At 47.0% G+C, this 26650-nt stretch overlaps 1 protein-coding gene across 2 annotated transcripts; it reads right to left on the reverse strand.

The window, feature by feature from the left end:
- Positions 1-1616: 1616 nt before the first annotated feature.
- PICK1 (protein interacting with PRKCA 1) lies at positions 1617-11224 on the reverse strand. Of its 2 annotated transcripts, none has more exons than XM_084206640.1 (13): positions 11177-11224; positions 10279-10370; positions 9574-9685; positions 8974-9102; positions 8784-8850; positions 7428-7517; positions 6963-7016; positions 6795-6857; positions 6290-6423; positions 5435-5527; positions 4538-4588; positions 3156-3300; positions 1617-2902 (listed from the first exon to the last, which is right to left on the reverse strand). In XM_084206640.1, exons 2-13 carry the CDS (start codon positions 10317-10319, stop codon positions 2661-2663), a joined length of 1221 nt encoding a protein of 406 aa, XP_084062766.1. In that variant the 5' UTR covers positions 10320-10370; positions 11177-11224; the 3' UTR covers positions 1617-2660. The 2 variants fall into 2 exon arrangements, with proteins under 2 accessions (XP_084062766.1, XP_084062765.1); XM_084206639.1 differs by lacking the exon at positions 11177-11224 and adding an exon at positions 10831-11135.
- Between the last annotated feature and the right edge of the window lie 15426 nt (positions 11225-26650).

Consider the following 26650-nt stretch of genomic DNA (forward strand, 5'->3'; position numbering starts at 1 on the left):
ATCAAAGGTAAGGCAGAAGGACAAGCCCCAGCCCCTGAGTGCTGCTAACGAGGGTGTTGGAGCACGTGGTAAAGCAGGCATGACCCCCTCACCCCCTGCTGCAGTGGTGGATTTCTAGATTCAGAGAGGACAACCTTCCCTGGCATGCTTAAAGCACTTCTAATCTGCTTTAGGACTGGATCTTTTATAAACACCCCTGGCCAAAGCTCTTTCTTCCGGTTTCCTGAACTGCTTCACCTCAGAGACCCTGGGGGAACCTGTGACTATAACAGGGGATCAAAAACTAAGCAGAGGGCTACAGGGAGGGCAGCTTGCTGGGCCACCAAAAGTTGTGTTTCATTCCAGACCAGACAGACTACAAATTAATGGGTAGTTGGCAGGATCCATAAAGCCATTTAAACACAGCAGGGGAGTGGGGACATGAAGAAAAGGGTTTTATTCTAGGTACTCCCAAACAAAAAACAGCAGTAAATGATGAGCAAAATGAAGCTGTTGAAGAATATCAGTTCAAGAAGAGACAGAAGAACTGGAAATTGGAGGGGAGAAGGTAAACCCCATAAGGCTGTACTCTGTCCCACCATAGCTAACACCACTGTTAGATCTGATATTGAGCTAGTCATAGTGGTGGCTTTGGGCTTTTTCCTACTCAAACTCACTTAGAAATATCCCAAACAAGACTAAACCCCATACCAAACCTCAGATGCAAAGCTCTGGGAAAATGAGAACAGCAGCAAGGGTGCTGGGGCCCTGCAGGCATTCATCCAGGGCTCTCAAAGCTTGTTTTCCCTCCCAGCAAGGAAAGATCACTGTTTCTGTTCAATCAAGCTGCTCTGCAGCTCTTTCCCCAGTAAACCTAGGCTGGGTTTCCCTTATTCACTAGTATGCCCTCCAAGGAGCTCACAACTTCCCAGAGGTCCAAGGTCCACAGCATGAAAACAACTGCCCTTGTCAGCCAGGCTGGTCACTAGAACAAGGTCCCCTCTGTTTCCTTGTCACAAGCCAACATTTCCCACTAAGCCTCCCACTCTTAAATTATTTTCACAAAAGCAAATAAAAGCCCTCAGGGTACGAGATCTCACTACAGACAGTGCTGCAAGATTCCCAGACCTCTTCCTAAAAACCCAGCTATGCTGCTTTACACTTGGTTTCAATGGCATTCAGGCAGACTCTGCTGAAGCATTTTCAGTTCTCCCTCAACTGCTTCTTGTTTTGGCCCAACAAACGACTCCGAAAGAGGATCAGGGACTTAAGCATCAGCTGAAGCTTGTGATGCAACAGCTGAGCTGTGTGGAGAAGCTGGCCCTGGAGAGGGACAGGGATGCCCCCTTGGTGGGACTGAGGCACCTGGAGGCCTTTAAAAGGCTGGTGTTCCTCTGGGAAGCTAAAATGCAGAGCAGCTGGTGTTACTGGAGGACTGGCCTACAGCACTTATAACTCTCTTCCTCTGGAAATCTGCACTGACCACCACAGGTTGGTATAGAGATTATGCACCAGTACAAGAAGACAAAAATGGCCGGCACATAACACTCATCTTCCCAAGATTGTACCTTAAGATTAAAACCAATGGAAGATAAGCAAACCTCTCATACAAAGGCATGAAGGACATGAAATGAAATGTCAGATATTTCTTTATTATAGACAATAGTCACTACACCAGTCTGTTTAAATTCTCCAGAGCAGCTTGACTATGGATGGCTTTTTTTCAGGCACCCATAGAGATGAAGAAGCTTCAAAAACAATCAAAGAGAAACACAAATCCAAAAAGAAAAAATCTTGATCATAAATTAATGCACTTAAATAACTTCTCCCATGACCACTTGAATGTAATAACAGAGAAGACAAAACCCCTGGCCCAAGAACACCACCACTCCTGGGAGTTGTACTACCCATTAACAGATAAAGTGCCATCTGTATCTGGGACTGGCCCACAGGGATGGAGGGAGGGGAAGAGAAAAGGAAGGAGGAAAGAAGCACTCTCACTTACCTCAGCTTTCCTTTTCCCCCTTCCCTTGTGCTAGGGAATAGGAGGATGGCTACTGCTGCTGGCTGGCCCAGAGGCAGCACAAAATAGTTGTGCAGAGAGGAGACCATACTAGTCATTCTTTATACTAAAAAATCCCAAAGCCTCTTCCTCTCTCCACAAGGGCCTGTGTCTCCTTTCTATTTTAAAAAGATAGAGCATTTCCATCACAGTCCTAAGGTGGATCCTCAGAAGGAGCTTGAAGACAGTAAACAGTGATGCCAACACTTCCCCATAGCACAAGGGGAGGATGGAAGGGGGCTGCTCTCACCATTTGTAATCACCTCCAAACCCTTAACCAGCTTCCATGTGCCAGAGAGGAGTAGTGCTGCCCCCGTGCTCAGCAGAGTCCTGCCTGCACAGGGGCACATGGTGGTGTAGGAGTGGCTTTTCCTCCCCACACTGCAGCACCCAGGTTGCGTACCAGAAGTCTCCAGGGGAAAAAAGAATTATCCAGGCAAACAAGCAAAGGAAAAGAGAGGAAAGCAGAGGTTGGTCCAAATCCAACCAGCTACCCCCACCCAAAGCAGAGGAGGAATCCCAGGCTGGACACACAGAGAAATGGCAGAGGATGAATGGCCACATGAAATACATGTTTTCGTAAGTCTGCAGAGTCCTCCCTCTGGCCATGCTGACACACTCAGGCATCATCAATGAGCTTCTCTCCATTTGCATCCTGCCTCCCACTACCCTCTCTCTCGCTTTCTCCTTCTTCTTCCGCCCCATCTGTGTACATGTCCTTCTGCCCATAGCTGAGAGTGGTGCGGGCAAGGTCCACCTCGATGGGAAAGACATCCGCGTCCCGGAGCACGGCGTAGCAGTCGTCGTAGTACTTGGACATCGTGGAGACAAAACGCTGGAGCTGGAACACGATGTCCTGCACTGTAGTGGAGACATGTTGGGGGGAAAAAAGTGTAAAAATTTCCTTCCCAAACAGTGTGAAGGCTGTGATCAGGCCTCCCTTACCAGTGTTAGATACCATCTCCTACACATTTTGCCCCTCAGGGCTGATGTAGCGGATACAGCCACAAAGAAGCTCTTCAGCAAAGGAGCTCTTGAGCTGTCTTTTGAGCTGAGACAAAGGAGGAACACAAAGGCCAAAGTCATGTCTGCTGAACTCGGCAGTGGCACTCACCATGTTTCTGGTCCAGGAGCTCTATTTTCTCTAGCACATCCTTCCTCATCTTGGCAAAGCGCGTGCGAGCCTCCTGACGGCAGCGCAGGATGAGGCGGTACTCGTAGTTCCCAGTGCTGACCCTGTAGAGAGGCTCACCCAGAGCCTGCCAAAAACACAGCACCATTTTAGAGACTCCCACAGCAGTGCTTGCACACAGTCTGCCTACCAGTGTGGACTCACAATGGCCTTGGGTTATTACAGACCTCCCAGGCACACGGGAACTGCTGTCAGGAAGCAGAACCAGGAGGAACACTGAGCCGTGTCAAAAACTGGCAGTCAGTGGGGCCACTTTGAAGGCCAAACACACCAGCCATGGTAAATAAAAGCATCACTACTAAGCAAATACAAAAAGACAGGCACCTTTCAGTCCAGCAGGAGAGGTGGCATGGCTTCTTACCTGGACTAGCAAGTCAGGCATTAAGAACAAGTTTATATCAAGCACACTGCCCTCCTCTATAAGGTTTTCCTTGTATGGATTGCATAATGAATTACATATCTACACAGGGAACCCTCTGGTATCTACAACCATCCAGACACAATGCTGGAAATCAACAGGGAGGGACCTATACATTGTCCTGCAGAAGTCTGGACAGGGGTTAGCTCTGTCAGCAATGAAGCATCCTACCCTTGCACCTGTAAACACAACATACAGAAAAATCTGTGCTACAGACTACAGCTCCCTAACACACACTGCACGTGCCAAAACCCAAAGGTGCTGCTCTGCTGGGCAAGACTGGGATTCTTTCCTTCCCATTAAGAACGAAACATATAATGAAAGATTGTATTAGGAGTTTGATTCCTGCCTGGCACTTGGGAACTAGGCATTCCAAGAAATCAAATGGCTGCTCTGAGGTTGATACCGAGGATAAAAAAAGATGTTACTTTTATGCAGGGAAACTGGAATTTATGGGATAATTTTAGCTATTTTAAACAGAGCTGTTAAGGATTAAAGTCCTAAAACTCTAAACTATAAACCCCCTATTGTTAAGAGATAGACTTTAATCAATTTCCTTCACTTATAAATGCAGCTTCACATGCATTTTGCTACAAGAGAAGCTAAATCTCCATTTCTAAGAAATAAGTCTTAATGATAAGCTGTACATTACACACAAATGGAATCTGTGAAGATAACACCTTAATCCTCCTTACATAACCTAATAGTACTTAAACACTGAGAAAGGCAACCACAGCAAACAAGCTGCAGTGCTTCCCAGGTAGCATTTAAGGATCCCCTATTTCTAATACATTAAGAATAAATGTATGTAATTCCTTAGGATGCATTCCACTAGCCTGGGTGCTGACAGGCACAGGAGTACTTTTGCAATTGTACTGATACTCACAATGCAGCTGTACTCTTCATCATCCATCTCTTTGACTTTCAGGCAGTAAGACTTTGCAGAATTAAAGGAAAAAAAAAAAAACAAAAGAAGCAAAACAAGAAGGAAGTATTAAAAATTAGAAACAACTTCATCATCACCCATACCCATGAGGTTGGACCATTCCAAGCCTTCCTTCAGGAGACAGACTGAAGAAAGCACAGTGAGAAAAATCGAGTGTTCATCTACTCTTTGGGAAAAGACAGTACAAGAAAAGTATGAGATGGGAATAAATAAGAAGGGAAACAAAAAGATTAATTGCAGGAAGGATTGATGTGGGAAGAGATTCTGACATATTCCCCTGCCTTAGGGCTCCAGCTCCAAGTACTACTCTCAACAGGTAAAAGGAAATAAATTCCTTCAATTAGAGAATAGGTGCACTGAGCAATCTTACCCTTTTTGGGTAGAAAATGAGGGCTGAGTGGAATGAAGGAGAAAAAAAAAGGCAAGGTCTAAATTAAAGCAAATATGACTTGACAGTTGTTTACTTTGGCTAAAGAAAGTGTCCAAAATTACCTGAAAAATATGTAAGGGGGAGCTCTTTAGAGGAGTTCAAGAGTCTAAGTTGGAGAGAAACTCTTTAGAAATAAATCAGGAAATAATTCTGATCATGTAGAAAATAAGTCATATGGGTACTGTAAGATCATTCTTACCAGTGAGAAGTGTTAAGCTAAAAGCAGGTATCTGAATCTGAGCAATCTGTCAGTAAACAAAGAACTAGAAAAAGCAGGGCATTTTCTCATGGATTATGGAAGGATGGATATGTGATCATATAGGCTAAATATGACTTTCAGGATGATTCTATGAAACTTAATTTCAACCAACACTTAGAGGGAAAAAAAAAAAAAAAAGGCAGCTCACCAAATATTCAAACTTGACATCCAGGTATTTTTTGATAGTCAGCCTTGTGTCAGGAATAGCTTTATTCAGATAGGTATTCAAGTCAGTGAGCATCTGCAAGGGAAACACCCTCTTGCTGAATTAAGACTAAAAAACATGACTACAATTCAAGTGCAACCTTTTACCCAGCACAGGCCATGAGGCTGCCTCTAAACTCTTCTTTGAACTCCAACACATTTGAAAGAAAATATGTGATCATGGCTCAGAATGGTTAGAGCCTCCTCTACTGCCACTGACAAGTGGTTCCAGAGCTAGAAACGCTTGCCTCTCTTCCAGCCTGGATTCATCTGCTTTTGACTCGTTTTATTTTCAGCTGTTTTGGAAACAGCTCTCCCTGATTCAAAGTTTCATGACCCAGCATTGTCTATCCAACACAGCACTGAAAGTGGTGCCCAAATCAACACTTAAATTCTCTCACTGCCAAACTAAGTGCAGTGATCCCCTGTAGACTCTCACTCAAATATATTGATTGAAATTCTTATTGCTCCTGCGTTGCTTGTCTGAACACTTTTAGTGACACAATGCAGTTATGGGTACCAATATCAGGTCCTAGACTGGTCAGTGAGATGACTCCCTCATTCCCAAAAGGACAGGAATATACCCATAAGCAGAAGTCACAGTGACAAAACTGATATATTCATTATGTTACCTCCCAGGTTCTTTTCATTACCAAGAGAATTCCCTGAAGGAAAGCAGACAAGGATCCTTCTTTCCTTAATGAATGAACTTTTAAGACCACACCTTTAAAGAGAGGCTTCTGCCTTTCTAGATTCCCCTCTCCTCCAAACCCTTTACTCCTATGGTTAAATTCTTTACCGGCTTAATTGTTTTCAGGAGGTGAATCCCAAATTTCTCAATGTTGCGATGGGCATCAGCAAATTTCACAAAGGCTTCACTGGCAGCTGGTTGTGGTTCCCGTACACCAATGACAGAGAAAACATCTCCAAATGCTGCATCAGCAGAATAAATACAGACAGATGAATAAAGAGGTGAACCCTGAGAAAAATCTTGCTCCAGCATTAGAAATCTCTCCCATAACCTTATAATTAGCTGAGGGATAATGCTACATGTGGGAAATAGTAAAGGTAAGCTACATATCCCCTAAAGACCAGAGTTTGGCAGGGCATTTCCCCAATGTCTCATGTGAAGGACAGGGCCTGTGTTAGCACTATGACTGTTAATACAGGAGACCAGCCTTTCACAGCTCATTTCTGCAACCCTTAGTTTTTTTTTGAGTGAGAGAATCACACATCTAAGTACTGACAAAACCTCCTGAAACTGAAGGTCAAAGATTTGTGCTCCCTTTGCTAAAATTCTTTACCTCTGTGTGTTTGAGATAGCTCAAAGAAAGCCCTGAGAAGACTCTTGGTGTGCTCTGTCAAGCCTGTGACGGAAGCCAGAAAAAAATTTAAGTCACTTCACTGGAACACAATGAAGGTATCCTTCTTCCTTCTCTCCCATCTGCTGTCTGATGGAATACCAAGTTTACCTTTATATAGCTCTGCAGTCCTCTCCAGCTCCTCTAATCTCTTCACTAGTCCATCTAAATAGAAACAAAAACCAGAATACAGAGTTATAACAGTCACATTCAGAACATGGTTAAGACCTGATTGGGTGGAAAAATACCAGTTTCATATATTTGGTTCAGGCTTCCCTCATCCCTTAATGCCTATCCTGTGATACAACATGAGAAGCTGCAAACTTATTTTATAGTGTGGTGTCATCATCCACTGGCATTCACTAAGTTGGTCCCTGCTTTAAATTAATCTGACCTGAGATAACATTTAGAATGGCCACAAGGACAGGCTGTATCACCCAGGAAGGGCAGAGACAATCACAACAGCAAGGCAGAGCAGAAGAAAAGGATGTGGACTATGCAAGCAACAATAAAAATCAGGCAAACACAGGAGAGTAAGCATTCCATTAGGAAAATGTCCTCCTGGACAATACCTACCATTGCAAAGTATGGCTCGGCTTAACCCCAGAGCATCTGCTGTCCCCGAGCTCATGTTCTCTACCAGCCGGTGCTTTACCTTCTTCAACACTAAAGGCCAAAACAAAGTGACAAACCAGCATCAGGGTCACTTCCATGGGCATGAAAAGCTCACCAGCACGTTTCACTGGTTTCCCAGGCATTGGATATACTGCACTTAACTCAGTATTAAGGCAGCAAGACGAAAGAATACTATAGAAACAGGGCACTCTGGTCCAGCCATGCATAATACGTTTTCTAACTCGCCTATCTCCTCTGCTCTCACATCCTAAACACTTCAGTCAATAGAGCTCCAGCAATTCTTTTGGAAGATTGTCCCAATCAATCAGTTTGCTATAATCAAAGCACTTATCTTGATATTTGGAATTAAACTTTGCTTATGCTATCTGCTGTATTACTTCAGCTGAATTCGGGAGATGAGGCTGAGAGACAAGCAGGACTTAATGCTCAGTGTTGTCTCTTTCCTTACTTTTACCTTTTGAATCCTAATTAAACCCTTTTGCCACCTCTTGATGGAATTTCTGCCTTTGGTGGTCATACCCTACAAATTACTAGAGACATCTACGCGCTCTTTGGGACCAGATGAATCAGTCACCTTTATATCCAGGCAGACTTGCCTGCAGATCCCAAGAACTCAGCTGAAACCATAGTGTTCTGGAAAATACCATATTCTCATCACACTTCTGTTTTCCCAGAAAACCACCTCACTATTCACAATTTTCCAGAACTCCTGTCAATTTATTAGCACCATAATCACCAGGAAAATAAATGAGAGCAAAGAGAATGATTACATTTTGCTGAAATAAAGGCAGACCATATAAAGGAGACAGCTGTGTAGGCTTAGTTCAAAACCAGACACTTTGTTTTAGCAATAAAGGTTCTCCTGTCTCCCATAAAATTTATGTTTGTACAACACTCAGTGTAGATAGGTATTTCATCACTGTTCTCCACGATTAGAAATCACCACCAATGCCTTTCAATTGACACATTTCTGTGTACATCTCAAAATAGGTCACCCTAACTTCCACATAATAAAAATAAATTAATTAAATTATTATGCAGTTGAGATTCATCATCCACGCTAAACACAGCACTGAAAAACAAGCCTCCCACAACAACAACTGCCTTGATTTAACTTTCAAGTCTATTTCAAAATGTCAGGGAAGGATTTTTTTAAACCTGTAACTCTCTGACAGCATCCATTTGAAAACGACCGAGTTAAGAGCAAGAAAGAAAATTGATTTGGTTTTAGCTGGGACCAAACTTTCATCCTTCTGCATCATTTTAACACTCTAGGGAGAAAGAAACCAGTCTTACCAATATCCAAAGACTTGCCCTGCTTTGGGTCAGCCTGAAGCTTGTTGTAGTGTATTGTCACTTCTCCCTGCAGAGAGAGCAAACCCCAAACTGCTGTGCTGGAAGCAGGCAGCAGCAGCTCCCTTTACCCAAGGACAATAAGCTGCCAATTACGACCCAGAAGCTCCAGTGGCCCCCTCCTACCTCTCACCTTCACCATCTGTATCATCTTGGCCACCTCCACTTTGGTCTTCCCTTTGACGGATTTCCCGTTGACCCCGGTGATTTCATCCCCGGCTGCTACGGTGCCGTCTAAGGCTGCTGGAGTGTTATCGAACACCTAGGGCAGAGCACAGGCAGCTGCAGGCAGGAGAGGGGCAAGGCACAGCTGAGAGCACAAACCAAACAGCTGCACTGCTCCTACTTAACCCACTTTACTCTGCCCATGGTGAAGCTGCAGTTTTCCCCCTTTCCAAACCAAGAGGTGGGCTGATCGTCTTGCTCCCTCAGGAAGTTCTTGCCCCTAGGATGTGCCTCCTGGAGCACAGGATTTCCTGATGTTGGGAATGTCACACTGTTCCCCTGTGAATTCTAACATGCTCTCCAAGGAGAAGGATAGTTCTAGAAGTCTTAATTTAATTCTTCCACACCTACTAGGTACTAGAGTAAGGAAATCTTTTCACTGGAAAGTGAGATGTCATCTCCCACTTTGAGAAAAACAAACAGCATAGGGCTCTCTTTCCACACTTCCCATCTCTCAGGCGAACTCTGTTTTTAAAAGATGGCTTATTTTTCCTCCCCAGGTGCCCACCTGGACAATGTAGAGGCAGGGGCAGTACTGTGCTCCTCCTCCAATGCTGATCCCAATCAGGTTCTGAGAGTCCTTCTTCAGGGTCACTGTCCCAGGTACAGTGGGGATGCCCCTACAAAGAGAAAGGAATAACTGAACGTAGGCAGAGCTGCCTGCATATGAAACAACTCTGGCATCTGAGTCAGTAGAAACGGAAAACATCATGGGCACTGCACATCTGAATTCATTCTCTCACCTCTGCCAAAGAATCTATCAGCATGGGCCAGCAGGGAGACTTTCTGTGCCATCTTTTTCTTGGGATTGCATGCAAGGATTAGAGGTGGAAGAGACACCCTCATCCACGGCTAGGCACTGAAGAAACACTATCATGCTTTAGCACTTAGTGCTGGGGTGAGAGGACAACTTGCACAGCATAAATGTGATGCAATCAAGTGCTGTACGTTAAATGCAGGACAGTCACTGCAGAGCAACATAAATATTCTCCTTTGCTCACCAGCACAGTGATGCCTCATCCCCACTCTCCAAAGGGAGCAAGAAATCAGCACTGAACAGGAAGGCTGATGTTCAGCATCACATGTTCATGTCACACATGATCATGATGTTCAGTGTCACACAGAGGTAAATTTATCAACTCTCATTAGGTCTTGGTTGTGAAGCCTACTTCTGTGGTAAGAAACATCAGAAAAAGATAAGTTAAATACTCACAGCTTATCTTCCTCAATATCATAGTCCAAATCTGCAAACATTGTTTTGGTTCAGTGGAGTCTGTTTGTCTGAAGCTGCTTATTCCAAACTCTCTGGGAAGAAAGAACAGAATAAACCAAATAAAAGAATGATTGCAATAGAAAAAAACAGAGAACCAGCCTGTCACCCATATCAATCTCTTTTTTCTTTTTTGGAATGCCACGTTGTGGTCTCTGCTCTTATATCAAAAGATGAAAAATTAGTCAAGTGTCCCTGGTTCTCTGCTCTGCATGCGACAGGATGAAGCCCTCGAGTTTGAATGCTGCATGTTCCAAACCCAAGACTGACACATGTGCGGCGTTTCCAAAGGACAGAACAAAACGTGGTCCCTTCCCACGCTCGACCTTGCACCACGGCTTCTAAAATACTCAGTTGTATCCCCGACATCCATCGCACATCTCCGTGCGCTTGACTTCACAGCAAGTCACGTCACTTTCTGACGTTCACCGCCTGTCTCGGCAGGCCGTGCCCAAGCTTTCCACCGAAAGCCTCATTATTTCCCCATGCACAAACCTCGTTCCCATTTAATTTCGGGCAGCAATTAGCTGGCACGTTTGGGTTCCGCCCACCCTTCGGCAGACGCCGTGAGGGTGGCCGCCTCCACCACACCCGACCCTGAGGGACCAGGGCTTCACCGACAGCTCAGCGTGCCGCAGGGGCCGGGCAGGGCAGGGGCTGCGGGCAGGGCAGCGGGCAGTGCCCGGCCGGGCAGGGCAGGGGCTGCGGGCAGGGCAGCGGGCAGTGCCCGGCCGGGCAGGGGGCGAGCGCAGCCCCCGCCCCAGCCCCAGCCCCAGCCCGCCCGGCGGGACCGTCCGGGGGCAGCCGCGGGGGGGCGTCCCTGAGGGGCCCCCAGGCTCACCGGAAGCGGCCGCGCGGCGCCGTCAGCCCCCGCCGGCCACGTCACCGCCGGCTCCGCCCGGAAGCGCCCGGCCGAGCCCCGCCCCCCGCGCGCCCGCCGCGTTGCCATGGGGACCAGGGGATCGGGGCCTGGTTAGGCCGGAGACAGGGAGGCTCGGGGGTGCCCCGATCGCTCTGTGCAACCCCCTGAAAGGAGGCTGTAGCCACGTGGGGATCGGCCTCCTGTCCCAGGCAACAAGAGCACATAGCCACGAGCTGCACCAGGGGAGGTTTAGGTGGGAGATCAGGAGGAATTTCTTCACGGAAAGGGTGATAGACATGGGAATGGGCTGCGCGGGGAGCTGGTGGAGTCACCGTCCCTGGGGGTGTTTAAGGAAAGGCTGGATGCGGCACTCAGTGCCACGGTGTGGTTGACACGGTGGTGTTCGGTCACAGGTTGGACTGCATGATCGCAGAGGTCTTCCCCAACCTAACTGATTCAGGGATCCTGTGAAATTGCTTGGCACAATCACGATCAGCAGTGACCCGAGGAGGCATCGGATGGCAGCGGATGTGGACGCCAGTCAGCAGGGCTGTGTGCGAAGCCACTGCACTGCCTCGTGTGCGGCAGGACCACAAGGCTTCCATGCCTTCTTCTCCTCTGCTGCGTGTGGGGACAGTGGTTGGCTGTTCAAATGCCATCATGTTCCTGCCTCCATCATGACAGCACCACCACTGGGAGAACGCTTTGATTTCCCAGAGAAATGTGGTCGCCTTGTTGCATTATACGTCATCTTTTCCAGCTGCTCCTGGCTTCTGAACAACTACCAGGCTTCCAAACCCGAATTACTGACGCAGATCAAAAAACCCCACAACCCCAACACTGTGCCCTTTGAACTGAAAACTCCTCCGTGACTAGGAACGAGGGCTGGCCCTGGCAATGACCTCTCCTGCTGGTTAAGAGGGTCGTTAGTGTTTGCGCTATGCAGCCCTGTAAGCCTCTTGTCTGCATGCATCAAAACACTGCCTGAAGCCACCCACAATGCTGGACTGCAAGGGGCAGGAGTGTGTTGTTAATGATCTTTTTATAGTCCTGGGTCAAAGATGTGATTTATTTATGAGGGGAAGCTGAATGAGAAATGCAGTCCTTCAGGTGGGAGCTCTCTGAAGAAGAGAGGCTGACATCCCGACCCTGGCCACTGACAGGAGATTTCCATTAGTGGAGCTCCAGAACTGATGAGCCAGACCCTGATCTCTGCCCGAAGAGCTTGCTGGGGCTTGGCAGAGCAACAACACTTGGCTGTGGCTGCAGGTGATACAGAGAAGATGGACCCAGACTCTTGAGCGTTTTTGCACAGCTAAAGACAAGAGGAAGGGGTTGCGAGTTGCAGGATGGAATTACAGTGCAACAAAAGGAATAAAAATCACTATGAGGGTGGGTAAGCACTGTTACATCGGCCCAGAGAAGTGGTGGAATATCCATCCCTAGAGACAGTGACAATTTAGCTGGACGGATTCTGCGATGCTGCAGTCCTGAGAGAGACCCTGCAACGCAAGCAAAGAGGTCACCCCGCAGAACCTTCCCCAAAGGTGACAGCTAATACAGAGGGCTGGTTAAGCAAATGTCACACAGGTAGAACTCGAGCCTGCTATCCGTCCCACGCCCCGGCAGGACTGCTTCTTGCGTCCCGCGGGACCGTGTGTCCTGCGCTGTCCTCGGGGGCTGTGCAGGGTCGGGGCCGTGTGTCCCGCGCTGTCCCCGCGCTGTCCCCGCGGGCTGTGCAGGGTCGCCCCCGGCCGCGCTCCATTTCTAAGGGTGGAGCGCCACCGCGTGGTCAGTTCCCGGAACTGCTGCGGCAGGAGGGGGCCTGGATTCAGGGTTTGCGGGGCTGGGATATTTCTCCTATTTTACTGCAAAAGGGGAAAAAGAGGTTTTCCACACACACAGGAGAAGACCTGCATAACGTGAATCATTTCCTTGCGCCCAACGGGATTGCTCAGAGCCTTGTGCATTGGCTGGGTATCAGACTGGCTAAAAGAAGTTGCAGGACCTCATTTCTCCTGCTGCCCACTTCTGCTACTAGAGCTGCGAGGGAGATGAACAAGCAGTGAATGTTTCCTTTGCTGGCATCTCCTGCCATTCAAAAGAAAGACAATAAGCAGAATTCTCCCGAGGTGAAAAACTGGACCTGCTGACACTGACAAGGCCAAAACCTGTAGGTCTGATGAACCTCGTTTTGTGCTGCTCCAGTGAAGTGTGTGTGCCGTGCATGTCCTTCAGTACATCCCTGAAGCATCGGCCTTTGTATACGTGTGCTGGCTGACCCTGCCTTTTGTGCACAGCTGCCCCAAAGTGTCCAAGATCGATTGGATTCTCTCTGTGTGAGATGGAGAATGAATCTGCATGTGCCCTAAAGCCATCTCTGTCTCAATAGTAGAAATCCATTGCCTCATCGCCTCCTCCCAAGGGGACAAGTAATTAATTGCTGATGAAAATGGTTACGTAAAATCAAAAAAAGTAAGGTTAGCCAGCATTTAAAAAAATCCCAGGAAGCTGTTCCTTTTCAAGAATAGGTCTGATTAATCGTATCAAAAATTTGAAATGCAGCTTTCTCTTGACAATTGGGCGCACTGCTTACAGTCTACCAATACGGCTTTTATCAAGAGGGCTTAGTTTGCACATACAGAGATTTTTCTATGCGCAAGTACACAATCCATGAAAAGTTTGACTCTGAGAGTCAAAACTCCCTTCTGCTTGTCTTTCATCACATGTAATAAGGAGTCTGCTAGCAGATCACACGTTGCATGACTGGTTAGCTTCTTGGCACTCAGATGTATTTCTGTGTACTAGGGCTGTGCTGAATCTCATGTTTCTGGCTGCTTTTCTGCTACTGTTTTCAGTGTCAACACGACTAACTCTGCACTAACATCCTCCTTGATTGCTGCCCCTTGAGCCATGTTGTCTGTTTTGGGGTGAACTTTCAGTGAGTAAGTGTGGGCATTGTATTCCTGCCCATCATTGCACAGCCTGCCTGCCCTATCCCTACCCCACTTCTGCTGAGTGCTGCCAACACTTGCAGCAGCCTCTATAGGGGCAGGTGGGACACGGCCCTGTTGGGGTGGAATAGGGGACTGCTTTCACTGGGTGTTTTCATTGTCCTTCCTCTGAAATTTCCTGCATTTAGGATTCTCCAAGGTTTACCCAGAGGGAAGCTGGGGGAAATGACAATGCTCTGTGGCAGATGCATTGTATTTCCATGTGCACCAAACATGTTTCAGTGCCCCTGGACTTTGTCCCCACAGATTTCTTCTCCCAGACAAGGAGATAGGTCTCGGGGGCATCTGGTGCAGTTGTTACCTCTATGAAAGCATTACTCACAAAATCAGTACTTGCAACCTGAAAAACCTTAAAGGGAACCTAAAGCCTAATGAGTTTTCTGAGACCCTGCAGGTGGAAAGCGTGAGCTCTGGCTTGGCTGATCATTTTTTATTTGTAAGGCAACTTTTAGCCTTTCCAATCCAGGGGCATGACTACACCCTGTTGCACATTCCAGAGGCACTACTGGCCTGGCAAGGTGCTATCAAAGCTTGTGGTCCTTCGGATGAGCCCGTGGGATGTTGAGCTCCACAGAGGAATAGTGACAGAGCATATGGGGGACCACATCTCATGAGCAGTGGCATAGTGAAGGGTGGGAAACAGGCAGAGACTTGCCCTCATTATGCATGGGTCTAACATGGCCAATTACCCCATCCTCTCCTCACCTCTGCAATGTGAAAGACTGTTGTTGAGAGTGGTCATAACTCATGGCGAACACCCTGCCTCCCCCTTGCTCCTTTCACACCCACTGCTCTCCATTTTCCTTCCAGAAAAAAAATGTGTCTTTGATGAAATGAAATGGCTCAGTCAAAGAACCCCTCAAATGGTTGGGGACCCCTGCAGTTGGCCACCCTTGCCCACTTCCCAGCTCTATTTCTGGCTGAGTTTGGAGTTTAAGTGGGCTGACCTCGTGCCCTGACTGCCCTGGGGGTCAGTGATGAAAGCGGATGGAGGCTTCACAGTCAGGTCTCTTGTGTGTGACTCTTTTGTTCCCAGGACAAGGGTGTGCAGTGCCTGGGACAGTGCTTAATTGTCTGCGGGCACTGCTTTACCCGTCATGCCCTTCCCCGGGTGGCCCCAGCCCTTCTTGCTCATGCGTGGGAGGGAAGCAGCTTCCCCACTCAGGGTAAAGAGGAGGAAGCAGAGCCTGGGTTGCTCGGGATCATTTCTGGCTGTTTGTCAATCTGTGTCATAAATTTTGCAGAGTTCCAGAAAGCAGAAAGAGAAATAAAGTTTAAAAAAAAGGATTTCCTGGCATTTTGTGACTCCTGTCTGTCACTGGACTCCTGTCCTCCATTGTCCTTCTGTGCAGACAAGAGCAACATCACCTTGTCCCAGCCAGCTCCTGTGTCCATCCACTGTGCTCCATGGGATTCACCCCATCACTGAGACCTCCCTCTGCCCTTCTACAGGCACTTAATGATGAAAATCCTGTGTCAGGCCTGAGGCATTTGGCTTCGTCCAAGTGGAGGCAATGGGTTCACACCAGGGAGGACAGAAACTTTGTGTTGATCTTGTGGGTGTGCAAGCCTAGGGCTGGATTTATTGAGACTTCTGGAAAGCTTTTTATTTGCTAGATCTGAGCTGCACACCATGCCTGGCACTGCCCTGAAAACATGCAGAGGAGTGGTAGGTTTTCTGTAGGTGTGCTTGGGCAGAGGAAGGATGCTGGACAACTTGTGGGCATGATGATAAAGAATTGAAGGTTTACAAAGCCTTGCCTGGTGGAGGTGGGTCAGCAGAGCTCAGCACAATCATGTAGGACGCCTTGTACCACTCAATACCTCTTTGGCTGCCCCCTCAGCATCTTTCTTTTCACAACGAGTTCTTCCTCTGTGCTTCACATCTTCATTAGAGCTGGAGACTGGGGCAGGAGCCTCCACAGCAGGCCCTCCCCTCTGCCATTTCGGGGAGTGACTGTGCAGAGGAAATGGATAAAAGGAGCCCAGGGTCAGGGTTTAATTACCCCATTGCGTGCAGAGACGAGTGATGGACAGAGACTGTCAGTGGGTCACTGATTAGCTGCCACAGAGCAGACAGAGGAGGGGGGAATGTGATGAGCCCCTGGGACAGGCCAGTGCTGGGGAGAGCTGTGAGACAGAGAGATGGCAGCTTGTTGTGAAAGACACTTTTTCTTTTAGTTCTTTCCCCGGTCTTTCATCCCACTGTTTGTCCCAGCTCCATCAGGAGTCCTGTGGGCTAAAAGGTCTCCTGCTGTCCCGTGGCTGCTTTGCTGGTTAGGGACAAGTTGCTGCTGGGGTGGCAGGTTCCCTGGGGGGATGGAGAAGAAGGGATGTCTCCTGCCAGCTGTGGTGATCTCTTGTCTCTCTGTGGCAAGGTGGCAAAGAAGGATAGAGGGAGGGATCAGGGAAGGAGTAATGAAAGCACGTGAAGGAAGGAAAGGAAGAAGGCTGAACAAAATGGCTGCTGGCAGGTGAGATAGTGCTCCTCTGTGCAGGAGTGAAGTTTTCCTTCAGTGAGATCAGCCCAACGAAAGTGCAAACCAGGCTGCCTCCTTTGGACATGGCTGAATGCCTCAGGTAATAAATCTGTCTGGCATCTGTTGGGTCTGGGACTGAGAGAGACCAGTTTTATTCTCCTGGCAGATTTGGTCACCTGGTTCTGTGTAGCAATATGCAGAAGAAACAAGTTTCAGCAAGTCTTAATTCTTCTGCTACTAATCCCATACATAATTCTGCCTCCTTTCCTTCTCATCCTCATATCAAGCCCTTGTTCCTCATCCCACCATACTGTCTCTGAGCCCAGCCTCCCTTTTCCCACATTTAGACAACTCAAGTCAACTCATATCCCTGACCCTGCCCTACAGTGCCACACAGTGTTACACCTCACACACAATCTTCTTCCACCAGTCCTGTTACCCTTGGTCTCAAGACTCCTCTTTCTTCTCCTTTTCTCTACAACCCCTATCACACATTCTCTTTTGGAGTGTGACCTTCAGTTTCTACCTCCATGCACAGTTGTCCCCCAAGGTCCTGCTTCCCATGTTCACTCTCCCTATCACTCCTACCCTTTCCTCTCCTGTTCTTGCTTTTCCTCACTCATCCTTTATCCCTCTTTCCTGTCCCCTTCACCCCTGATCTCCCAGGGCTGTTTGCGTGAATCGTTTCTGGAATCATGAGATCACTGTTTTTTTCTGTCCCTGTCAGTGGGAACATCACATTAAGGAGCGTGGATAAGTGACCGGGGGCCATTGGGGTGACTCTGGCACCCCCTCTCCCCACTGTCCCTACCCCCCTCTTCTTCTGTATCAAAGGAAGCTTTGTTGTCCAAAAGCAGAAAGAGAAAAGCAGATAAAAAGGCGGAACATGTGATCTCATTGGCTTTATTTAGACATCCAGCTATCCCTCCTCTCTTTTCTTGATTCATCCAAAATTATCTAAGAATCCATAATCCATCCTTGGGCCTCTCATTTGTGAAAGAGATGGTGGTAGATTCTTTTTTCCAAAGGGGCTCCAACAGCTGACCTCTTGGTCTCCACAAGGTGCAAAGATGACCCTGATGGGGCTCTCTAGACATTGTAATGCCTTTGATTAGAGTCTTCGCATCAGGAGTGTGGCGTCCCACCATGTGAAGGAGAATTGAAGCAGGGAGAAGCAAAGCCTTTTCCTTAAACTTTCACCATTGTTTAGTGGACAATTCCAAGACTATCCAGCAATATTGCTTCATCAGGGGCACTGCTTGGTGGGGAGGTTTAAATTTGCAGCATTAGATGCACAACATTGAAATTAACAAGTTTCTGGATCTTCCAGGGACTTGGTTTTTAGACAAGGGCAAAATTCTTCATCTCAGGGTGCTTTGGTTGTCTTTGGTGATGGAGATGATCAGTGTCCTGGTGAGCACCCTCTAAGATAGAGCTACTGTGGGAGTGGTGGAGCACAGCTGAGGTTGCAGGAAGAATCTGTGTCTTTATTGGGATTCATTTAGATGCTCTTAAGCCAGGAGGCAGGAAAAAGGGTTATTATATATTCCTTTGTTGTTACATATTGGGTGAGTTTGAGGCTTTCCAGTGAAAGCTGCCCTGCACACTGCTTTGAAACAGTATGGTTGACTAAGCAAAAATCCTAACTGTGGGCAGAGCCGTACGAATATAAAGAGTTGGTCAGTGCATCATTTTCATGATGTTTTAACCAGCTTGGTTAAAATCCACCAGACAAGAAGTCCTTCTAATATGGGAATATAATGGCCCTTTCATCTGTAGTCCATTCCCCTTCTCTACAGGAGTAAAAATGCTCTGCATAACGCCTTACATCCACAGCTTTGTATGTGTGTGTGCGGGATGTGGCTTAGGCTGAAATTTAATGATTGTTTCAAAGACTTTCCAAAATAGTGAAGGCACTAAATGGGAGAAGAGTGCAGAAAGCTTGGCAGATGGACACAGGCAGCATATGCCATGCTCATCTAACACATGACACGGACTGAGATTGACTCAGGACAAAGGGTGGTCAGAGGAGTGAAGAGGGTCAGTAGAGAAGAAGGTGAGCAGAAAGGCAGAAAGATTTGCATCAGGTGAGAGTGAAGAATTTTGTTTTGTTGCAGAACACAGTATCAGTGAAGTATATACCCAAATGCTATGAAAGGAAGGGAGGTGGGAATTTGGCTAAGGAATTGTTTCTGTTGCAGAAAGGTCATTGTAGAAGTTACAGTGACTTTGGCATCATATGATCTTTTACATATCTGTGTGCGTGTAAGGTGACTCAGTGAAGCAGTGTGTGCAAGGAGACTACAGCTAGAAAGATGCCTGTGGGAATGCCTGAAGTATAATTTCAATAGGGTGTGTGATGTTCATGGGGATTTGCCACAACTTTTCTGTGGTGGGAGATCATGCACAAGAAGATTTACAGCAACAGTGCAGGGAAACTATGTGACACTACAACCCATCCAACAGGGAGTGTCAGCTCCAGCTCACAACCAACTGAATCAGTAAATGTTGAGGCAAGAAAGAGACTTTTTTTGTGCCTCCCATGTGTTTTTTAATAAATGCCGAGTTCCCATAAAAATTTAGACCCATTGTAGCTGCCACTCGACTCCTGCCAGTTCTGGGTCCCTATCATTTGATTTTATTGAAAAAGGCACTGTGAGTCAATTTGCAAGATATTTCCATTAGTATGTTGGGCTGATTCAATTTATATCCTGCCCCATTGTGTCTGACTCATTCTTCCCCATCTCTAAGAGAAGCCCAGTGGAAGTAGAGGGGCCTTCACATGGATGCTCAAGGTCTCTATCAGATAATAGGTGAAGAAATATTTGCCATGACCAAGTTATGGTCATTTTTTGCCATTCCTTAGTCACTTGGCAGCCAATGGAGGGAAGAGGCAGAGCAGGGTGGGGGAGAGTAAATGAGACAGAGAGACAGAACAAAAGATTCTTTTGTGGTACAGAGAGAGAGAAAAGGGAAAGCATCACCAAATGCCCAGAAGCCATGTTTGTAACAAGAGACCTATTCTCTCAGCTACTTGGAAAACAACTTGGAGTTGTAAAAGGCTCTGGCTGAATTAACCCTTCATGGAGGCGATTTACTGAGTGTGAAGGAAAGAGGCATGGCCACGGGAGATATAATCTGTGTGAAGAGATAGCAGTCTTGGCTCTTGGGCAATTTAAAACAACAGTCAGTTGTCTGAGAAGAGGAGCTAGGGATGATGCTGGGTGGTTTGACCATACTGAAGTTTTAAAATGTCAGATATCCTTTCTTCATTGGAACTTTGGTTTTGGAAGAGATCACCAGAGGGGTTTTTGCAGCATATGAGGTGATGACTTTTCGGTTGATGTTTTCCTAGGGATGCTATAGTGTAAGTTAAACACCACCCCTAAAATGTATGGCTTACTGCAGCATAATCTTGTCCCATCACAGCCTCTGTGAATTCAGGTTCAATTGCTGGCCTTCAAAAACTCTCTCCTCACCCATTGTGTCTCTCTTGCTCATGTCTTGGTCCTCTCTTTGACTGAGAAGAACAATTTTACTCGAGTCAGGGGTTCTCTGTAAAACTGATTGAAAATATGCCAAATCATCAATTTCCAAAGAAACAACCATCTTTAGCTCATTGCCTCCTCCACATTATTTATAAGGAATTTTTCTCTTTAATTGAGCGGATCTTTGGGTGAAAGAAGACTCTGGGCTGAAGGTACCAGAAAAAGCTCCACTCAAGGAAAAAAAATCTGTACCTATTTGAAGATAAACATTGGAATACCAGCATATGCCATGTCAGTTTGACTGCAAGCTTGCTTCTGGGTGCTCTAAAGGAGTGAGATAGATCTCAAAGTAAGCTTTTTTCCCTCATAAAAGTGCAGGAGGGACAGCACCCTGCCTCTGGAGCCTCCTAACACAGTGCCAGGCAAAGAGGTGCAAAGAGCAGTGGAAAGACATTTCTCCTCTCTGCTTCATCGTCTCACCAGCTCAGCAGCAGTGTCCTCCCATCATGGGTCAGCCATCCCCCTGGCCTGACGGTGCAGATGGGGAGGATGCAAGGGGTGCCCCTGGAGCCCGTGGTCAGGTGGGCTGCCAAGCGGATATGAGATGCAAACAGCCTTACAACTGTGCTTTCGTAAATAAGCCATCACATGGGACTCGTGCATGTCTCTTGGAGCAGCAGCTTGGAAACCAGGAAAATCATGTGGCAACAAAAGTCTGCAGGCTCCCAACCCTCCCCCACTCCCTAACCTTCTTGCTCCCTTTCCTTCTCTCTCTCTCTGTCTTATTGAGATGGCAATCTCAAAAGCTGGAGTTAGATTTTGCTCCCACTAACCTCACCCAGGGCTTTGGGGTAGATGTGTTGGCACTTGGTGTTGGCATTCAGCCTACCTGTGCTACTCAGACCACCTGTGCTGTGTGATGTCCCCTGCAAGCCCACCAGGGGAATTTACAAATTCAGTCTCCTAAAGGGATTGAAGGACATTTACCCAGAGGGGATGTTAAATATGATTAAAGCCATTGCTCAATGGGATTTTCACTATTGCAGGAGAGTCTGGCAGAAATTGTCTTTTTCTTGGCAGTACGGTTTTAATACCTGGTGGGCAATTACTGGAATAACTTGTAAGGTCAGAAGAGAGAGTTCTGGAGTTTTTTAAACTAAAGAAACTTGACGTTCTCCACTGCTGCCTCATACAACTAACTCATTCACAATGGCACAGCAAAGCAGGAGTTTCAGAACATTGAGACATCAGCTGAGCTAAGAGCAGGTAGTGTTCTGTGAACAAAAAATGCTACTACATTGTCAATTAATGCGGGTCTTTGAGCCTTGGCTCCATTCACGGCCTCCTATTGTAACTGAGGTCTTAGGTGCATATGCCAACCAACCTTGCTGATTGCAAAGAACTCAGAGCCAGGAAGGAACTGAGGGATTTATTGGGCTGCGCCAGGTGAGGCTCAACCTGTCCCATTGTCCTAGCACTTGGTGCTGTTGTTGATTATACCTTCTTCTACCATAAATTCCTCTAGCTATCGTTTCCTCTAAGCTGCCTTTTCCTAGCTTAGAAGCTCAGGATCGGAGTCCAGAGTTCATAAGACCTTTACCTTTTCTTGCATTATGCACTCCTCCCTGTGCACCTCTGCTGGCTGCACTCTCAGCTTCTCTTCTCTTCTCTTCTCTTCTCTTCTCTTCTCTTCTCTTCTCTTCTCTTCTCTTCTCTTCTCTTCTCTTCTCTTCTCTTCTCTTCTCTTCTCTTCTCTTCTCTTCTCTTCTCTTCTCTTCTCTTCTCTTCTCTTCTCTTCTCTTCTCTTCTCTCTTTCTCCTCCTGTTAGCTGCCTTAGGCTGTGTTGAATCTGGATCTGAAAATGGGACTGGCTTGGACTGAGTTAATATTTACAGCAGATGGGAGTGGGCTTGATGGAAAGAGTTTGCCTCGATACAGTGCTGCTGAACTGGTGTGAGTAATTTCACTATGCCTGGTTTCAAAGCCCTGTTTCTCTTATACCAGAGCCTTCTTGCCACTTGGCAAGCTGTTTGCTGGACCAGCTTTCCATGGACAGGAAAAAGATTATTCAGCAAGTGCTGAAATGGGATTTCCAAAAAGCTGACAAAAATCTTTAGATCCTCCAGCTGCTCCAGGCTATCTCCTTCTCCACAACCCATGAGGGATTCATAGCAGAACATCTCCATCTTCTTCCCAGTTTGATCCACCAGGCCAAATCTGTTAATTACTAGCCCTAAAAAGGAAAATCATTCTGTCTGAGAAATTCCCTAGCCAGGAATCATAGAGTCATGGAATCATAGAATGGTATGGTCAGGAAGAGACATTAAAGATCATCTAGTTCTATCTCCCCTGCCATGGACAGGGATGCCACCCACTAGACCACGTTGCTCAAAGTCCACTTAACCTAACCATAAACGGTTCAAGGGATGGGCAGGGATGGCAAACAGTGTTTGAAGTGAGAAAATACGACCTGAAAACCTCTCACAGGATTTATATTTTGACTAAGTTTCCTCAATAGAACAAAATTTCATCCAGTCTAATATAGTGTGTATAAGACATTGCCGCAATGTTACCTATCAAGGGAGTAAAATATTTCGACATAGAATAAAACCCCAAATAAAGGAAAACTAAAACTGTTTCCAAATAAATGATGTCTCAAGATAAAAGATTCTACCTGGAGGATCTGGCAAATTAGTCTATGTCACAGTGCTGCCAAAGCCTTTCCCTCTGCCCTTGTTCTGTCTCTGCTTTAAAAAATTAAAAAATAAAAAAAGAAGAAAGAAACCAAAGCAGAAAGAAATGTGTAGTGATGGGAAGGAGATGTGGTCCCAGGGAGAAGCAGAGCCCATCTCCTTACACAGCTAGCAGGGAGTGGAGCAGGAGAGAGGAGGGTAGCACAGTGCTGTACAGCTGCAGGGCTGCTCACAACAGGGCAGAGCTCCCAGAGAATGTGCTCTTTGTTCCCTGCCTTTAAAGGGTAAGAGAAACACTTATGCATGGCAAATTAGCCCAAAAATGTATTTCTCTAAAACACCCGATTGTCTGGCCAGCTCTGCAGCTGCAGGGAAGTTCCAGGGAGAGAAGGGGGAGGCGGCGGGGAAGGAGGAGGGAGGCAGGGAAGGAGGATATTGATGGCTGGGGGCGGAGGGGGGGGCAAGGCAAGATGATTGTGCGAACGAGGGAGAAATTCTCATGCCACCATTCAAACAGAGCTGACCACTGAGCCAGGGGCTCCTGAGAGAGGGGCCACGTTGGTGGTCAGGGGACCACGATGTCTCCTGGGGGGCAGGGAGAAGAGGGGGCACAGCCAGCTGTGCTGCGGACAGCGTGGGAGCAGGCGCTGGTGCAGCCGGCGGTGCCGGGGAGCCCTGCCACCGTGCCACCCGCAGGTTCAGCTGTGCCATCTGGGCCGGGGTGCTCCGCCAGCAGTGCCATGCTCCTCTAGTCACCGTGTCATGTGTGCTGCGGCTGTGACTCCTCTCTGGCTCCTGAACAAAGTGCACAGGGTTCGACTGTCTTTGAGGAGCAGAGCCTGTGCTCTTCTCAAGGGGTGGCACTTAGGTTTAAAACATCCCAAATGTACCTCTTGATTAGGAAATTGATCTGGGCTTGTTAAGAATTTCCAGCTTGATGCTGACACCCATTTAAAAACTCCCAGATCCTTGCTGGCAGAAAAGTGATTTCTTAAATTTCCCTGGAGTTTGGGAAGCAAAACCTAGTGATAAGATTCTTGACAACAGCTTGGACTGTGAAGTTCACGGTGACTGTCACAGTCTTGTCCCTGCCCCCAAGGGATGCCACTGAAAGTAGTCAGGCCTACCCTGAGCACAGCTGAGACCTCAGAGTCCAGGGAGTGTCTTCCACACGGTCTGGCATGAGACAACCTCTCCAGGTGCATGCATTTATTTTATTTTCCATTACCTGCTGATGTGGACAGAGAGGTGGTCCTGCTGCAAACTACAGCACTTTGCAGGTAGAGCCTTGAGGTAGCCTGACTTGTCCTCACCACTGCTGACTGAATGTTCCTGGGGATATCTGCAGAGTGACTGAGATGCTGCCTGCAGAGGAAGCAGCTCAGGTAGGCTTTGCCTTTGAGGACACTCAGGCATGCACTTGTCTGCATAAATCCAGGTCCTGGTGGTCTGTCCTTTCTGCCACGTGTCATGGCCTATTTTAGGCAGACACTAACTTCTTCAAAGTCACCAATGTCACCTGCTGTGAGGGCTGGTGAGACTTGGAGGTAGCTTTAGGTTAAGCCAAGCTTAGACTGGCCATGAGAAAAGAGAGACATGAGAATGTCAGATGGGATTTGGTTTCAATACATTCCCACGACTGTCCAGCTCAGGTGTAGGATTGATGTTGCCACCAGTTCAAGTTGGTCCAGGAAAACTATTTCCAGGTTGCTGTAACACTCATCATGTGACCAAATGTCTTCAAGGAAAACCCTGTAACTCTTTGAGTTTGTAATCCAGAAGTCCTGCAAAGTCCCCTCTCACTGGACTGGAGGATGGGAAGGACACGTGGACCTGGATGATTTATCTGAACAAGAAGTGATATCGACTGCTGCTGAGAATTATTCACAGATTCACACAATGGGTCAGGTTGGAAGGGATCACAGTGGGTCATCTGCACCAGCCTCCCTGCTCACACAGGCTCATCCCAGAGCACATGACACAGGACTGTGTCCAGACAGTTCTGGAATGTGAGGAAACTCCACAGGCTCCCTTGGCAGCCAGTTCCAGTGCATGGTCACCTGCACAGTAAAGAAATTCTCCCTCATATCCAGGTGGAACTTCCTGTGCATCACTTTCTCTGCCCATTCCCTCTGGTCCAGTTGCTTGGACAATTACCTTTTCATGCTTTGAATCTTGCTTATTCATTTTTTCTTTCCAGAGGTTTCATGAAGATGCTTTAGTTAACACTGAATATGGAAGTAACTGCTGGATACAGAGCAGGATCTGATGAGGGAAGCCAGAATCCAGTTTGAGAATATCCTATAGTGGAGAAGCTCATCAAACTTTTCTTGAAGAGGTGTGATGAGCAGAGGAGGGGGTGGGGAGCTGAACCACTCTTTAAATGAAGTGTTGGGAAGCTGCTGGCAACTAGTATAATCCTGTCATCATTACCTTGCATATTTCTTTATGGCCATTCACTCTCTCATTTTATGTTTGCATGGGAGAAGGGAGGATGAAAAATGCTAACTTTAATCAAGTCAGCAATCCTTCTTGGCTTTGACACACTTCATTTTCCACTCAGGTGAATGAGTTTCTTCTGCATGCACTGACATATATCCCTGTGATGAGGGGGATCTGTCCTGTTCCATCCTCTCAGACCTTCACATCCCTGCCACTCCTCATAGGTCCCTCTAGAAACATCCTGAGCTGCCCCACACAAACTTCTGTGACCATGTGCCATGAACTCACCCTTCATTTTTAAGGCCACAAGGCCACAAAGGGCAGTGCCAGTGCTGGGCTTTATGGCTGAGCTTCATGGAGTGGGTGACACAGACTGATGGCAGGCCTGCTGTGAGTTCTGAGATCACTTGTGCCAAGGTGGGACTCGGGCAAACCAGGAATCCAAGCACGCTCCACCACTTCATGGAGACCCTGAGACCCTCCAGTTACAGCAAGGATGTGGCATCATTAGGTGGGAATGACTGGTACCAGGGAAGCATTTATTGGTAAATAATTTGCTAAGAAGTGAGAGTTCAAGGGAATGAAGTTGCAAATTCAGACATAATTCAACAAGCGCTTTTGAGTGGAAAGTGAGTGTGGGAGATGGATTTTTAAAATATCAAAACATTTCATTTCAAGGCAATCTTCCTGAATTATTCTTTTCTAAATGCCAAAATGCTGTGAATGGACATTTTCAAAGTGAGTTTCTGACATTTTGTTTCAAGCCAACATTTTGCATTTAAAACTTGACCCAGGCTGAAAGATGAGAGGTCAGTCACAAGACTCTATAACAATGAAATAAAACTTGCTATTTAAAGTTCAGAATAATGTTTCAATCTCTGAGTTATGCCATTTGAAATAAAAATTAAAAATCACCATTGGGCTCCTATGCATGTTCAGATCAACATGGCCCTACCTGACACCTCTGAAGTGGTGGAGTCACTGGAGCAGAAATAGACAGTGTGGTTGTGATAAAACCAGCTAGTAGTGGCCTGAAATGGACTAAAAAATGCCCTTGTGCATCCCGGACAGAATTCCACCCTTTTATCAATAAATTTCACTTTGATCTCAATGAGGCTCCTTACCAAGGGATGTGGTCTTCTTAGGGATGTTTGCATTCCTTCAGCTCCATTGGTAGCAACAGGCAGAGCAATGAAGAGCAAAGCCCCTGTGCCTATGGCAGTTTTACTCTGCTGGCAATGACCTTCAAGCAAAGTGGCAACCAAAGTGTTACCATTTTCCATCAGTTTCTGGGAGCACTGTCCCACTGATCTCCATGAAAACCAGTGGAGCTCTT

The sequence above is a fragment of the Fringilla coelebs genome, assembly GCF_963513975.1.
Source record: "Fringilla coelebs genome assembly, chromosome: 5".
NCBI classification, from domain to species: Eukaryota; Metazoa; Chordata; class Aves; order Passeriformes; family Fringillidae; genus Fringilla; species Fringilla coelebs.